The following is a 16,678-nucleotide window of genomic DNA, read 5'->3' on the forward strand; positions in this document are numbered from 1 at the left end:
TTGGATGATGTGTTGAAGAGCATCAAGGCAGACCAATTCCCTCCATTTTTCAGGCAAAGAGGTTAATCTGTCAAATTGTTTCATTGCTTTCATGATCTGAACAGCACCAGCTGTTTTCCACATCCAGAGGGGACAGCCTGTGTGGTTGGAAAATGGCTGGAAGCAGATGAAGGAAATCGAGAGATGTGCTATTCTCCTCCTGTCAAACTTAGTATTTGGAAAGCTCACGACACTGTTGAAATGGCGTTTCGTGTTTTGCTGTTCTGGCAGGTGATTATAGCAGGGTTGTGCTCAATGGAGCAGCAGACCATCTGTATTCAAACAATTACTTGTATAGTTCAGAATTTCACCTCGAATTGTAATAGGATGTGTTCTAATAACACATTAAAAAGCAAGAATGAAAGGCCAACGCATTTAGGATCATCCCAGATCTGTGAATGGATAATAAAAAAAACTCAGTGAACACTAAGGCCCACATGTGAAGCATCTTGTGATAACCTAAGCAACCAATTATCAATCAAAACGGAAAATCCCTTGCTCCCTCACGAATGCTGACTGTCAACCCACCAACCTGTAAATAAGTAAAATGCCATACATTGGTTTATTCCTGGCTCCCCTCAATACTAATAAATAGGTTAAAGTCCCCAAACCGAACTAATCGTATATATTTTCTGAGGCTTGCGGAATCTGCTTAGTTCACATGCTATGCATAGGCCGACATCTAGTGGAATCTGCTTAGTATTACAGTTGTTGTTTTTGAAACTCTAAACGGGACTTTGACAGGGCGTGCCACTAATCATGTCCATAGTGTGACATCCACTGTACCCATGGTCCTTCACGCGTTGAGATCCCTCAGATGTTTTTTTCTGGCATCGTGACGGACGCTTATCGCGGAGTTCATTTCGGCTAACACCATTTGCTTATGAATAATCTTTCTGTCCTTTTTTCTAAACCGGCTTCGGCTACTTAATCGACAGTGACAAGGACGACCGTGTATCGACACTCCGGATTCTACGGACCCTTTAGGCCTTGGAAGGCCGCACTGGGTCTAGGCCCTAGGGATAGTGGGGGGTTGTCATTGTAGAATGCATTTCTCTTTCTCGCCTGGCTGCCATTCTCCTTAAACATGGAGAACACTCCATTTAAAATGTTGCCTCACGTGCAATAAAAAATTCCTGTGGATAGATCAGCACCGGGTTCGCAGCTTGTGTCTAGTGTGTGACCACGATGAGGGGAATTGTCGAGTCTTCAAGCCAGTAGCACTTCGGGACCAAAAGAACTAATTGCTGGGCTCATCACGCCATGCATGCTGAGGCCGCCATGGACGTGAAGGAGGGAGCCTCCAGTGATGGGAGCGCCACGGTCTTACAGCGAAGGCGATGGGGAACCGTTAGGTTCCCATGTGCAGGCACCCGCCCCCAAGAGACGGAGCCAGTGGCCTGTCTGTTACAGGGACGACACCTGGAGTCGAAAGCCCTACCACAATCCCCAGCACACAGCACACAACCCGTGGCAAGGAGTTGACCTTGTTGAGCAAACTCTGAAACACAGCGTCTAGCGGGGAGGTCCACAGAATCCCTGTCACCTGAGCTTTTGAGGTCTCGATCGCCTCATGACTGGCCCCATAAGTATAAAGACAAATGAGACGCTGTGCCCAAAACATCGACCGAACGTTTGGTGTCGAGGCTGCGGTACGCTCTATTGCCGAAGTAGACTTCCCACAACGAATATGGCGGTAAACTCTAAAATCACTAGTTTGTCCCATCTAAAAAACTCACACTAAAACACTCCTCCAAGAGCCCCAATCATAAGGATAAAGCTCATAAGGACACGTCTACCCCTACTCAAAAGGAGAAACGCACTCTCCCCCAGGAGGAAGGTTCCTTGTCAGAAGCCTTAAGGAACAAAGGCCAGCCCCAGTCTACACCACAGGGCCAGCCAAAGTCACTAGAACAGGACACTACGCCTCAGTTCCCTGGTGGCATTCCAAGTTCTGCCACATGGAAGACCTAGACCGGGTCATGACTAGGATGACCTTTACGGCCAATGTCTCTGGAAAAGAACCAACCGGCATTCCAAAATAAAACAGCTGTGGCTTCCAACTCCCAGTCTCCAGCTAAGAAGGCTCGACCTGATGCTCTTCCTATTTTGGGTCCAGTCCTAAAAGTCCATGGTGATCTTTATGGTGTTCACACAGATAATGAAACCTTTCAAGAGACTGATCATGATGATGAGATGACCTCGCCAATTCAGCAGGACTCGCCAGTGGCTGATTCCGCCTCTACATAATATGTTGATTAAGGCAGCTGAACACTTTGGCATCCAAACGCCTCTCACACCTTTCAACAACCGGTCCATCACTTTTTGGAAGACTGATGAGGCCGACGCCAGGCCAAATGGCATTCTCTTAAACTGGTACACACCCTCATGTGTAATAAAAGCTGTCAGTATTCTACAACCCTCCTCCAGCTCAACCTGGTGGTAGTCTGAAGCCATGTCGAGTTTAGTGAATATTTTACCACGTCCAACACTTGCCAACATCTCTCCCGTGTTCAGCAATGGATGTCTATCCACTAGTACACACTTGTTGAGCTCACGCATGTCAATACACAGCCTCAACTCACCAGACCCTTTCTTTACAACCGCCATTGGTGAAATTCAGACCACCCCTCCTGCCTTTTCCATCACTCCCATCTGCAGTAATTTCTCCAATGCCTTCTTGATCCCATCTCTCAATGCTAATGGAACAGATCTTAGTTTGGCAACTACAGGTACACTTCCCCTTTTTACAATTATCTGATACTGTACCCACTTTACCTTGCCCAAGGTCTTGCTAAAAACCCTGCGATGTTTCATAACAGGTGTACATGACACCTGTAGAACTTGTTCTTCGTTGGGATCAAGCTTAATCTTAAGATACTTTTGCTCCCTCCATCCTAACAAAGTTTGTCCTTTCTTAGTGACATATTTTTCCGTCACAACAGCGACCTTTGAATTCAAATTTTCCCACCGAATCCCCTAACGACTCAATTTTGTCCTGGTTATAACCTCCAGGATTATCTGGTTTCAACAATTTTCGTGTTTCACCCTCCATTTCCTTTTCAAACACATCCCTGGACGCCAACGTAATTTTAGACCTTGAATCAGCCATCATGCATAAGTTTCCATTCACACTCACTGTGGCATACGGATGCTCACATCTATCCTCTTTCTCACTATTCCACACAACATTTATGGTATGGACAACAACATTCTGTAATGGAAGCGTAACCTCTTCATCTGACTATTGAATGTAAGTGTCCCCCAGAAACGCACCCCCCTTAGTGAGAGGCAATAAAGGTCACACCCCAGGAGGGGAATGAGACCAGGACCAAGTGCGGGTGAGATCAAAAGGGTTTTTATCTAAATCAATATAGGGCATGCAAAGGACTCTGCAAACTCCGAGCGCTCTGTCTGACAATAGCAAAGACAGTCCTACTTATTACAAAACTGTCACGCATGACACAAGCTATAGGGGGCACATAGTCTTAGGGATTGGGTGGCGATGACTAGGTTGTATACAGTTGCTGCTCCAGGATTGGTGGACGTCCATGAGGTGCCACGCGGGGCAGATGGGTCAGCTGGGCTGATCGGGGTGGAGTGCTGGGGACGGACACGACTTGTAGTGATGATTGGTGGTTGAGTTGATACTTTGCCCTTGTGGCCACACAGTCACATCCATTCATTATACTGTGCTGTTTCAGTTGTCTTGTAACTCTTGTAATACATTGACCTTAGGTCAAGAAGGAGACGGGGACATTGATATGCAACAGGAAGTACCCCCAATACATCTGTTGTAGTGACACCTTAGGTTCAAATATGTTAATCCCATGAGTCTATGTGCAGGGTCAGGGGCATGGGAGGGGTTACTCGAGCGCCCTATCCTGATTGGTGCGGGGAGGTATGGTATTACGATCTATTGGTAATGGGGTGGGCGCCCCTCTTTGAGGGTCATTAACTTGGGGTGAACAGGGATACCAATGGGCCGGGGGGGGGGGGGGGGCATATAACCGGTGCCTGGGAGACGGTGGGATTTAGGACCAGGTAGCTCGTAATTCATAGTCAGGCTGTGGCGGCCTCTGACATGGGGGAGGTAGATGCTTGAAGCGGGTCCAGCAAGATTGGGAGGGGAGGTGAAGCTGTGCTGTTCGAACACCAGCTATCCCCGGCAAGCCTGGGAGGGAGGAGGGGGAAGACGACCTTGCAGCTCTGAGCCTGTCTCCCTGCACAGGGCAGCGTATCGTGCCATTGGCGAGGGGCGGGTGACGACACTTGGGGAGGCTTCTGGGTTGTGCACATATATTTACATTAGTAAGAATATAAGCTGGGTGACTTTGTCATTTAGCACAATATTTCATAACAGCATTTGACATACGAACATGAGGTAGTGTTAGATTGGTTGGTGTGCAACAGAGGGCAATACATATTATACCATGATAAAGTCTGGCTCCAATCCCTTGATGGGCCTATATGCATTTCAGCGATTCATTACGTTATGTACAGGGGCTGTCAAAAAGCTATCATATGGCCACGCTTCTACACCATAGCAGCAAACGTTAGTCAACACGGCAAATACTACAAAAATGGTTACCATACAATACAAGGTGCCTCGGGAGTGGTCGGGTGTAAGGGGCGCCACACAGTCCAACTTTGGGGGCTTGGTACAGGGTCAGGGCATGCAGGATTGGGCTGGTTTCGGTTACTTCCTAATGAGCTCGGTCATGACTGGGGCAATGATGTACTGCGGAAGGTTAAACGATGCAGTGTTTATTTTGTTTGCTCGGGTCTAGTTGCTCGTGGGAACGAGCTCTCAGCGGATCTACCATGAGGTGGAGGCCGAGGGCAGTGCAGGCCTCTGAATGCAGTCAAGCAAGGGTCAGGCTGCAGCTTTCTATGTGTGCAAGTTGTTCTGCCTGTGTTAGGTTTTAGCACCTTTAACAAAATGGAGTTGTCTAGTACACTGTGTTGTGCCATATATGTGGCCATGCAGCCTCACGTCTCGATCCACAGCCAGGCCGCCGAGTCATGAGTCTTCACATGGGTAGGAGATGTAGGCTAGAGGGGGGGGGGGGTCCTATTGACCTGCCCTCCCCTACACTATCTTGCTTACTCTTCCTTGTTGATATATAACATCCTTTTTTGGTTGAACTGGCCATCTGATAATTTTTACAACAGTTTGTGAAGCGCCATCTCCTCTTGCATTTTTTACAGATGGTTCTTCGTCCTGGACACGCCACAGATGCTGCAAAATGAGTGTTACTTGCACATCGGAAACATAGTCTCTCATCCTTTTTATCTATTTTCTGCGATCCTCCTGGTCTTTTGTCTTCCACGATTCCACAAGTGGTTTGTTTGTCCTTTCCTCTTTTCTTACACTTGGCATCAACCACACTTAAGATGTCCATTTTACCCTCATTTGACTCACTGGTTTCTTTCTTCGATAGCTTTGCCACACAAGCTAAAGAATGCTCTACGGGTTTTACAATATCGAATACCTCATCAAGGGTGGGCTCATCCCTTAACCATAGCTCTTCACAAATTTTATTGGAATTGCAGTGAGTCATGAATTGGTCTCGAATGTGCTCATCGAATGACCCCTGAAACTTGAATGACAAAGCAAGATGGCGTAAAGCACTCTTGTACTCCTCTACAGATTCCCCTTGATCTTGCACAAGCGTGCAGAAGTTGAACCGTTCCAATATTGTACTTGTTTTGGGATTAAAATGCAAGTTTAACTTGCAGAGCCACATCAAATGCATTCACTGTCACCACTGCCATCACCAGATGGCTGAGGAAGTGTTTCAAAAATCCTTTGCCCCATGTATCCCAAAACATGTAACAATGCAAGTTTTCTTTCATTGGAGTGCTTGAGGCTGCTTTGAGGTAGTGCAAGAAACCTTTGCGCCATTGAGCCCATAATATTTTTGCAGGACCCGGAGTGGGCATGAATATTGGAGGCCCAGCTATGCCTGATAGAGCCATCTTGGTCTACTTAAACACACAGAGGAGAAAGTCCCTTTCTTCTTTTCAGGTTCCTCAAACTCTTATTATGGAAATAATAAGTGACAATACACTTCTTGTATATGCTTATTGTGTAGATTATCTCTGGCAAGTACGTCTTTACAAGTTACTGTAAGCTTCGGTGGCTGACAGTGTCTGTCTTCTTAGGCAGTATGCTCCTCACTGGAAGGTAAGCTTCTCCATGTTACTGTGAACTGCCGTGATCGCATTTCCGCTGGCTTGCCGTACAATCTGCCCCTCGCGCTTCTGCTCCCTGGACTTGACACTTGAGAGCCCTCTCACTGCTGTTAGGAACAGTCCCGCGAGTGGATGGTCCTGTTACTCCTGCCCCTCCCTCAATCTACCTCCTTCTTGCTTCCAAACGAAATGTATCCTGCAGCATGTGCAAGAAACGGGCGCTCTGAGGCTACGGCTTGTGCACTGGCAGGTTTGAGTGCGCGTCTATACCCTTTTATACGGTAAAGTCGGGATAGTCACTGAACGTCGTGCTGAAATCGGAACAGCTGTGGTTGCTCTCAGAGGGCTCCGTGAGCACAACGCGCAAAATGCCGAGCTCGGAGGGGCAAGGAAACACCAGGGAGCACTTATTTGAAGCGGGCTACAGCAGCGCTGGGTCCTATGTCACACAATGGCCGCTATTACACTCCGATGGAGCGGAGCGGCATTATTTCTTGTTGCTGCTGGGGTTCCACCACAATCCCATCCTCGTCGCCAATGTTAAAAAGAGATTGCCGCCCTGAGCCCTTATTCTTGGTATTTATTGTAAGATTGTATGGTATAAAAGACCCCCAGCAAAGCCAGAGATCTAGAGGCAACAGTAATACTGACAACATTGGAATGCTGCATAAACAAAACACTCTGACCTCATCAGAACCATGGTCGGAGAATATCATGTGAAAACGGCTAGCTCCACTCACATTACAACAAAACCTACTCTGGTGGACAAAAAGAAAAACCTGTTAACCCTGCCATGACACGGCAGCACAAGCGATCGTTACAAGAGACACTTCTCTCTCCAGGTGTGGAGCACATTTCCTTCATCACCCAGTCTGTGGACTCGCATCACGGCACAGAACCACATCAACCTACTAGCAGTATTCCAAGCATTCGAAGCACAGCTGACAAACCAAACCAGTCAGTTCAAATCCTAACGGACCGCACCACTGCAAGGTTCTATATCAACAAGCAGGGGGGGGGGGCACACTGTCCAGGTTGGCACAGAAAATATGGAGGTGGGCACTCAAACAGGGACTGTCCCTATCCTCCCAACATGTTCCTGGGGTGCTCAACTCTCTAGCAGACTCTGAGCAGAGATCCCCTACCAGAGGAACTTGAGTGGCAGCTAGACCCAAGTGTTGTAGACCACATCTTCTCACAATGGGGTTACCCTGCGCAAGACCTTTTCGCTACAGGAGAAAACCAGCATTGCCAGGCTTCACGTCGAGGTTTCCCCAACCAGACTCTAGGGGTGAGGAGGAAGCCCCAGGGATATTTGCTTACGCTCCCTCCTCCCCACTCCTATTAATGAGCAGGGTAGTGACAGTATTCACAGAAAACAGGACGCTCATCCTGGTTGTTACTATGTGGACAAGAACGCAAACCGGTGATGTGCTATTCCCATCAAACTCCTGTGCCAAGCAAATTTATTGATTTAACATGGAATAACGGTGCATCCTCAACCACACTCTATGAACTTGGCAGCATGGCTCCTGAGATCATAAAGTTCGGACATCTTAATCTACCACAGAGGTGTATGGTTCTCCTTAAGGCGGCACGAAAAACAAACACCAGACACTGTTATTTCCACAAGTGGAGGAGATTTGTAATCTGGTGGCAGTCTAAGCAAATAATCCCCCTAGAAATGTACTCCTTCTCACAATCTAAATTATATGATCCACTTGTTAGACTCTGGGTTAGTATTTAACTCCATAAAAGTCCATCCGGCGGCTTTATCAGCGTACACCACCTCTCAAAGTAAGGTATTGTGGTGGAAAATTCCAGCCATTAAAGCATTCATGAAGGGAGTAAAAAGACTCCACCCTCCAATTTCTAACCCACCGTTAGGCTAGGATCTTAATGTAGTACTTGCAAAGCTCATGGGGGAGGTGGGGGGCCTTTCGAGCCTATGCATAAGTCTTAAACACCTGACATACAAGAATGCCTTCTTAGTGGCTCTTACTTCCATAAGAAGAGTTACTGAACTGCAAGCATTGTCAGTACAGGACCCTTTCTTTGTCATACACAGGCACATTGGTTTTATGTACACATCCTAGGATCTCTCCTAAGTTAATTTCCAAATTCCACGTGAACCAATCCATTGAGCTACCCCCCGCCTTCCAGATTTAAATTGGCTCAGGTGAGGTAAAACTCCACACACTAGATGTAAGGAGGACGCTCCTTTACTATGTAGACCAGACCGCTGAGAAAAACAGACCAACTGTTTTGTCTCCGTAGCACCAGGCAGAGGAGACCGCATTTCCAAGAATGCCATCTCCAGATGGATAGTCTGATAATGAATAGCACAGTTGTATGCATCAAACAAGACACTGCCTTTCACACCACAAGCTCGCTCCACAAGGAGTACGGGAGCTACTCTGGCATTTATTGCAAATGTCCCTTTAGACATCATTTGCAAAGCAGCTACATGGAGCTCAGTACACACTTTCACTCATCACTACTGCATTGACGCCCATTCCATAGCAAATGCATAGGTGCAGCAAGCGGTTCTAAAACATGCATTTGCTGCTAATCCTTCTCACAACCCACCTTCTCCTAACACTGTTCACTAATCTATGAATAGCGTGTGATCTAAGCAGATTCCACAAGCCTCAGAGGGATACATTACTCGCCGTAATCCTATTTCTGATGCTTGTATCTGCTTAGATTCACATGTGCCCACACCCTGCCTCTCCTGAAAGGTGCATAGATGTTATGAGCGTCTGATATTTAACTGCTACATTTCATGCTACCTCATGTCAAAAAACAACAATCGAGGGACCTCGCTGCTTGAAGGACCATGGGTACAGTGGACGTCACACTAGGATACTCTGTCGATGTCCTTTTTCGAGTTTCACAAACGAATACTCTGCAGCTTCCACTAGATGTCGGCCTATCCATAGCATGTGAATCTAAGCAGATACAAGCATCAGAAATACGATGACGGTGAGTAATACTTTTTTTTTTCCTTCATTTGCTTGTTTTTTGTTAGTCTAGATTTGTGTTTTGCAGGTAATGTAATCTTTGAATACGAGCAGGTGGCTCTTACTGAATTTCACTACTAAACAGTGTTCCCAGTTTGGGACTTCATTTTTATTGGGTTTGTTTTTACAGAAGCATGACTGGTCCCAGTGTGGCTAACTGCCACTTAATGCACCTCCGTTGGTTTCCTAATAGTTGCTACACATTCGTTTAAACTGGCTGCCAAGCAAGGGGATCACCTGTGTAAGAAATTGAGAGGGCGCAAGAGACATGAGTTGCTGGTTTTGTAGTGACGGGGAGGTTGTATCCCTACACCACATTCAGCTTTTTTGCACAGGGTTAAGGAAAGAAAGAACAGAGTATTTATTTTTAAAAGTGTGTTTAGACAGCACAAGCACTTTAGCATCAGCAGAATGGTGGGAAGCTCAATGCGAAATATAGTAGATTCTGCGTTGTGAAGCAGGACCTCCTCGCTAAAGGAAAAATAAAAATACTGGGTGTGCTATTTGATCAGTCACTGAACATACGGCTACTTTTGCATATTTGCCCATTTCTGTCTTGAAAGGGCTGCGAAACGTTAGTCTAAAATTGCTTATTTTAGTTCCCTACTAGTAGGTGTTGGTAAAAGAGAACTGGCACTCCAAAATGGCACCATTAGAGTGACTATGGGGTTGTGGAAGTGTGAGCATGTGTCGGAGGTAGAGAGAAGTCTGCATTGGCTGCCCATCGCAGCTTGGATAGATTTTAGGTCTCTTACGATTGATTACCTATAAATCAATGGCAGGGCTTTTTCCTGCATACGTAGCCGGCAGACTTAGAAAGAAACCAGAATTACGCTCCCTGCGCTCAAGTTGCCTGAAACCGTTGCAAATACCGAAAGCTGCCCTTGACTTAGTAAAAAAAAAAGGGACCTTCTGGGAGGCTGCTCCCTTTAAGTGGAATGCCCTGCCCATCACATTAAGAAACTGCCCGACTGGAGTGTTCAAGAAACGGCTTAAAACTCTCTTCAGTTTAATTCCTGGCCTAGGGCTAGCCTAGACACTTTCCCCTTTCAGCTCCTTTGGCACCCGTAGGCCTCCGGGCCAGTTTGATGATGCCTTAGAAATAATTTAAAGTAGAGAAGTCCTACTAAATGGCGACTGAACCTCGCTGCTCTTAGTGGCAGTACAATCCTTAACTGGTCTTGGTAGGAGTTGGGAATCTGCTCAAAGGCTTTTAGAATCTTAACCCCTTTTGAGTGATATCAATTTGAAATTGGTGGAAAATTAGGATACGAGAGGTGATTAATTGGGAGGTGAGAGTGGGGCCACTTTTTATTAAGATGGGGTCTTTATCTGTGGTGGTTTTATGAATGATGCTTTTATTTTGATGAAAGGCTCGAAATGAACTAAATACAAATAAAAAAGCAAGGTGTATTTTCTCAGGGGGGATTAGGGTTGCTCTTGGATTCTGATGTGGAGTAAGTAGCACATTACACTTTATTATTTTTTTTTCTTCAGCCATGCTTAATAAACCCAACCATCCACTTATTGGCCTGCACACCTTCGGAAACCTATTCACAGCATGCTTTTGCTTGGTGCCATTAGTCTTACAGTTGAAATGAATAGAAGGCAATAGTGTAATGAAGATATTTTGTTTGATCTGCTTGAGACCAGAGACTTCAAAATTAAACCGCTCGTTACAATGGTCCCGTCAAGGTTGATATGGCCATATATTTCTCCAGCTAATTACGGTTTACTAATGCAACCAGTCAGTAAACTGCTCAACAGTGAGAAGCACTGCGCACAATTTGTGACTGATCTCTAGATGCAGCTTTTATTTGTCCGGTCTATTGAGCCTTTTAATATACTAACCAAGCCTACTGGTCAGTTACCTAGAAGAGCCTAGATAAGCCCACACCTACCTGTTGGCCTTGAAACAGCAGGATGTGGAAAGTAAGTGGGCTGTGAGGAAGGCACAGGTAAGTTACAGACCACGAGTCCTGGTTTTGCAGAAGTTTATCCACCATTCTTAAAGGCAAATTTGATCACAGTTAATTTGCGATTCTATTTTTTTGGTTTGTGCTTTTCTTTTTTTCTTTGTGCTCACATGAAGTGATACTTTTAGCATGTAAAGGGAACTTGGCATAGGACTGAAATGAAAGTTGCAGTATCTGGCGCCCTTAAACTAAAGCACTCTTAATTGGTGTCAATTATGAATCCTAGCGAACACTTGTCGGGCAAAAGTAGGCTGAGGTTTGTCCAGTCTACCTTTCTGCTAGACTCTAGTTCTTGGCCCCCTCACACAGAAAAGGAAAACGGGTGCTACAATTCTACTGAATGTATGATGCCACAGAACATGCGCAGTAAGCACACTGGTCGTATCGGTCAGTTTTGAGACCCACTGTTGGTACTTGGTGTCTCTCAGGGTACATACATCCGGTGTGCGTGGGTCTGTGAATTTGTGACCATGATTTGTAAGCGGTAGCACTTTGAGAAATGCACACTTGTCGCCTCTTAATGTGTACCTTCTGATTCTCCTCTAGGTGTACAGGCCCTGATGAACATCATGCAGAACTGGTACTCTTTGTTCACACCCATCGAGGCCACGACTATCGTGGCAGTAACGAGCACCACTCATTCCACACTGTTGCGGCTTAGTCTGGACTACAACCAGCGGGAAGAGCTGTGCAGCTGTGCCCGTACCGTTGCCTTGCAGTGTGCGATGAAGGACCCTCAGAACTGCTCCCTGCCGGCACTCACGCTGTGTGAGAAGAACCATGCTGCTTTTGAGGCCGCATATCAGATCGTTTTGGACTCTTCCAGCAGCAGCATGGGCCACTCGCACCTCTTCACGGTGGCCCGTTACATGGAGCACCGGGGCCTGCTTCTGCGAGCCTACAAGCTGGCAATGCTGGCCCTCTCGCACCTTAACATTGCTTTCAACCAGGACACTCACCCAGCTGTGAACGATGTGCTCTGGGCCTGCTCCCTCAGCCACTCCCTGGGCAAGAATGAGTTGGCTGCTGTGGTGCCGTTGGTAATTAAAAGTGTACAATGTGCCCCTGTTCTCTCAGACATTCTGCGGCGCTGGAGCATCCCTACTCCGAGCTTGGCAGGGCTCCCCGGTCGCAGGAACTCTGGTAAAATGATGGGGTCGGAGAAGGCCCCCCTGTGCCAGCTATTAGATGCAGCGATGACTGCCTACATCAGTACCACTCATTCGCGGCTCACGCATATAAGTCCACGGCACTATGGGGAGTTCATTGAGTTTCTGTGCAAGGCTCGAGAGACCTTCATGCTATCCCCTGATGGGCACTTGCAATTTGGGCAGTTCCTGGACAATCTTAAACAGACCTACAAAGGCAAGAAGAAACTGATGCTGTTGGTGCGGGAGCGTTTCGGCTGACGCCAGGTGCCTGCCTGGTACCCCTTCAGCTGATGAAGGGCTCCTGTGCGAACTTGTGCCGGGCTCACCCAAAGCCACTCTTTCCTCTGGTGTCATTTTTTAACCTTTATAAGATGGTTTATATTTAATTTCTATTTATTTATTTAATGGAGAGGAAAAGTGTAGAAGGACTTGGTATATGCTGCGGTCAGTATTAATCTACAAGCCACTCCAGTGAACTGAAGGATAAATGAGGAATTGCCCTGCTGGCTCTGTTCCCATCATGCGTTCCTGCACATGTGCACTCCACACCCAGCATTCCAACACGTGTGCACGTCACACCGCTATACATCCAAAGCTCCTGCACACATGGCCATACACTCCATCCTTTCTGCATGTTGATTCAGTCTTGGAGTTGAGCAAGAGGCGATGTCCCAAAATGCACCATTTTGCTGCGCCTCTATTCCCTGGAATCTGATACGTTTTTACTAGACTTCTGATGGTTGTTCTGAGCATGCTCAGAACAGGACTCTGTTTTTTTTTTTTTTTGTTGGTGAAAGTGGGGCCACTCTAGACCCTGCTTTAACTGTTGGTTGAACAACTACACAAAGTACTGTTCTGCTACAAGTGCTGCCATATTGGATCTTCTGGCATGGCACGAGGAACGTCTGTGGTAAATATTAAGGATATTTGAGAACTTTCTGGATAACACTTGTCGGCTGTGTGGCCGATGCCTTGTCCGTTCAATATTGTGCCCTTTTTGCAGCTGTATGTTTGAGGGGTAGCCACTTCTTGTATTTTTTGGTATGACCTTGAACTGAGTGCCGATGGTGAAGAGGGGGTGTTGCTGTTAATCAGCCTGCTGGTAGTGTGCCTTTCTGAAAAGGGGGAGGGGCGGCTGATTGATGGTCATGCCGGTTGAATTGGAGAGGCACCAGTGTTCTTCCCAGAAGTCTGTTTTTATTTTTTATTTTATGAATATTATGTGCATAGCAAACTCACAGGAAGAGGAATGGGCCCCTCTCTGCTTTTAAAGTCTCTTCCTCTACAATTCAAAGCCCCCCTCCACACACACACCATGGACCTAAGAGCCATCCGCTGTACCTCAATCTCATCTAACTGACCTCAACTCGTACAGAATGTGAGTGCTCTTCTTACTCCAGAGTAATCTGGCAAAGATGCTATGGACTACACCATTAAGGGGTTGTGGTGGTCTTTGCATTGCCTGCTCCTATTGTTTGAATTCTCCAGTTAAACACATGGTGAATTCTGCCTCTATCTGAAGGAAACCACACAGCCTTCAAGCCTCCTATATCACTGTAAGGATCCATATTTGTGTAGCAGTGGCCTCCCTCTCCAAGCACTAGTAAGTCTCTGCAATCCCTCCCAATAGTGGTAAAGACTCTGTGCAAGGTGCCAGGTGTGGCAGGATTGCTGGTCTCTACATTTCTGCTTCGCTTGCCCTGGTTGTCGCATTGAAACGGGCACCTTTCTGATGCCTAGTCTGGGGTGCCAGTGTACCTTCCAGGTAGTCTGCTATGCCATGCACTACCAAAGCAATGGGACTGTAGCAACTGGCTTTCTAATTAAAGCACTTTAGAGAACTTCAAAATAGAAGCAATATGCATTTTCTGCCTTCCTAGAGGCGTCCTGACCTCGACTGTCCCGTATACCCGGACTGTTCCTGCTGGACTGTTGCTGAATCCCAACAAGGGCCTTGAGGTTTGGAACACAGTGTTGTATTTCTAGGAAGGGCAATCCCACCCTGTGCTGTAGATGAATTAATCCACTCAACATTCCCACTGCCACCCTTAAGAGGCAGAGACTGGACCAGTCCTCTCAGCCAGCCTGCCCCTCTGTTGCTCCCACTGAAGGTTCCTTGTCTTGTGTTTGGGTGGTGCACCCGCCCATTTTCTTTTCCATTGCTGGTTTGGGAGGGGGGGTTTGGAGCTTTTACAGTACCCCTAAAGGTGGCACTTTTCCATGTTTTCAATGTGCCATGCAGTCATTGATTGAGCCTTTGAGACCTGCTTGCCCTTTACATTTCCGTTTGACGCTTCCATTGTACCAGCCAGTATGCTTGAGATTTACCTCGTTTCCCACTTTGTTCACATCAGTCTAGTGAATGGGGGTCACTGTGTATGCCTGCTCCCTGCCATCGACATTCCTGAAATGGTCTATTTACCTCATTGGATCTCTGCAGCGCAGCTCTGACAGAGCCCTTACTAAAAGGGTTTACCTCATGCCTCACCTGCCTCATAACCCTTAAAAATGTTGGGTGATTTTACCTCTTGCTGCCCTCACTTGAAAATTGGAGCTGCCTGGAATAGCCGCACTCCAAGCGCCCCCCCCCCTCCCCTGTTCATCTACAACAGTTCCTGGGTTGGTTGACCCCATGTTGTGCATCGGGGTAGCCCAGTCTTTACTACACCCGCTGTGCTCCAACTCCCAATGCCGCCCTTCAACTGGATACATTCTCAGGAACCCAGTCGGAGCACTAAGCTCACCAAGAGCCAGGATCTTGCTAGGAAGTCTTGATGTAATGAATGAAATGTTAAACCTATGGACTAGGAAAGGGTTATCCTTAACTTTGCAATATGGTATCTGGAGGCGGGGTTGTGAACATTCTACCCGGGTGATGAACCAACTCCTTACTTTGCTATACTTTTTTTTTGTACATTTGTTTTCTATTTATTGAATTGTTATTGTGTTTTTGTAAAATATAACTTGGAAGAAAATTGATCCTTGAAGTCTGAGTCTTGACTCTTTGTTGGAGTGTTTGTTTTGCTGTCCGTTTTCCTCTGTATTTCTATCATGCTTTCTACCAGGTTTGTCTCATGCCTCATCTTCCCAGGTAGATTTCCTCCTTGCTCACTTTGTTGATCCTCCTAGCCTACTTTTCCAGCATGGGGTCTGGCATGGATTCACATGCTCATGAATATTCCCCGTCGTCAGGCTGGGAATCCTCGGTAAAGAAAAAACCAGTATCCGTTTCGTTTCTGATCTGTCTTTCGTAGTAATAACCAATCACTGGTCTCTGCGTCATACTGACCACAGCCAATGACTGCCCTCTACCTAAGCACCGCCTCTGGCAGCCATCTTCAGCTTTTTACCGCACGTTCATGTGTTGGGATCCTCGTGCTATTGCTCTCGAGCGTTAGTGCTATTTTTTTTTTTTTCACGTTTTTTTTCTCAAAAACTTCATTTTTTCGGTCAAAAGAGCCTCAAGCTCCACCGACTCTCCATCCGATCAACGGGGACCCGTGTCGGATTCGTCTGCGCCCCTCAAGGGTGAAGATTTCGTCGAGCTATGCTTTTGGAGGACTCCAGAAGTTTCTCAGGCCCGGTCATGGCCCAGGAGAAGGGAAGCTCGACGCCCGGAAAGCTGTTCAGGGTCTGCCCTGGATGCCAGCTGCAGAACGTCTTCAAGGAGGACGAACACTCTTTTTGTCTTTACTGCCTACATGAGGACAAGACGCACGTGGAGAAGGACTGTGCGTTTTGCGGCAACATGTCGGAGCGGACCATGAAGGACCGCCATCAACGTCTCGCCAACTGGCTGGAAGGGAAGAGCCCGTCCGGCGAGAAGAAGAGGAAGAAATCCGAGCGGTCTTCTAAGACCTTTGAGGACGCCCCGGCGACGGGGGTCCAACATAAGGCCAAGCACCGCGAGTCCGCTGGCACCGGGAGCGCCGAACGGTCGGGCTCTACGGGCGCCAGGCTGGGCGCACCCTCCCCGGCACCATCAACCACGAGCCAACGCTCTGGGTCGGGTAAGAGGAAGGCCGAGCACCCGGCGAGGCTCCTAGAGAGGCCCCGGTCGAGCTCGGAGGGGGAGCGAGGCACTGTACACCCCCCCCCCCCGCCCTCAAGGATAAGGCGGTGAGCGCACCTAAGGTGGTGAAGGCCTTAATCCATCCGGCCAAGCCCTCTATCGAGTCTGTCGCGGCGGCCCTGGCTCAGCCTGTGGAGGCTACGCCAGTGGTGGTGACCTCTGGGCTCAGAGTCTCCCTGCCACCTCGGAGGGAGTCCTCTTTTGTGCCCATCGATAGGA

At 47.4% G+C, this 16,678-nt stretch overlaps 1 protein-coding gene across 1 annotated transcript in view; it reads left to right on the top strand.

Moving 5' to 3' along the window:
* The window catches only part of ZSWIM4 (zinc finger SWIM-type containing 4), a 56,193-nt gene extending 40,819 nt beyond the window's left edge, over nt 1–15,374 (top strand). The window contains exon 14 of the mRNA XM_069604373.1: nt 11,783–15,374. Within this exon, the coding sequence (XP_069460474.1) occupies nt 11,783–12,645 (863 nt within the window). The 3' untranslated portion in view covers nt 12,646–15,374. The remainder of the gene's footprint in view (nt 1–11,782) is intronic.
* Nucleotides 15,375–16,678: the final 1,304 nt, after the last annotated feature.

This window comes from Ambystoma mexicanum, chromosome 3q (assembly GCF_040938575.1).
Source record: "Ambystoma mexicanum isolate Mex_15411 chromosome 3q, UKY_AmexF1_1, whole genome shotgun sequence".
Taxonomy (NCBI): domain Eukaryota; kingdom Metazoa; phylum Chordata; class Amphibia; order Caudata; family Ambystomatidae; genus Ambystoma; species Ambystoma mexicanum.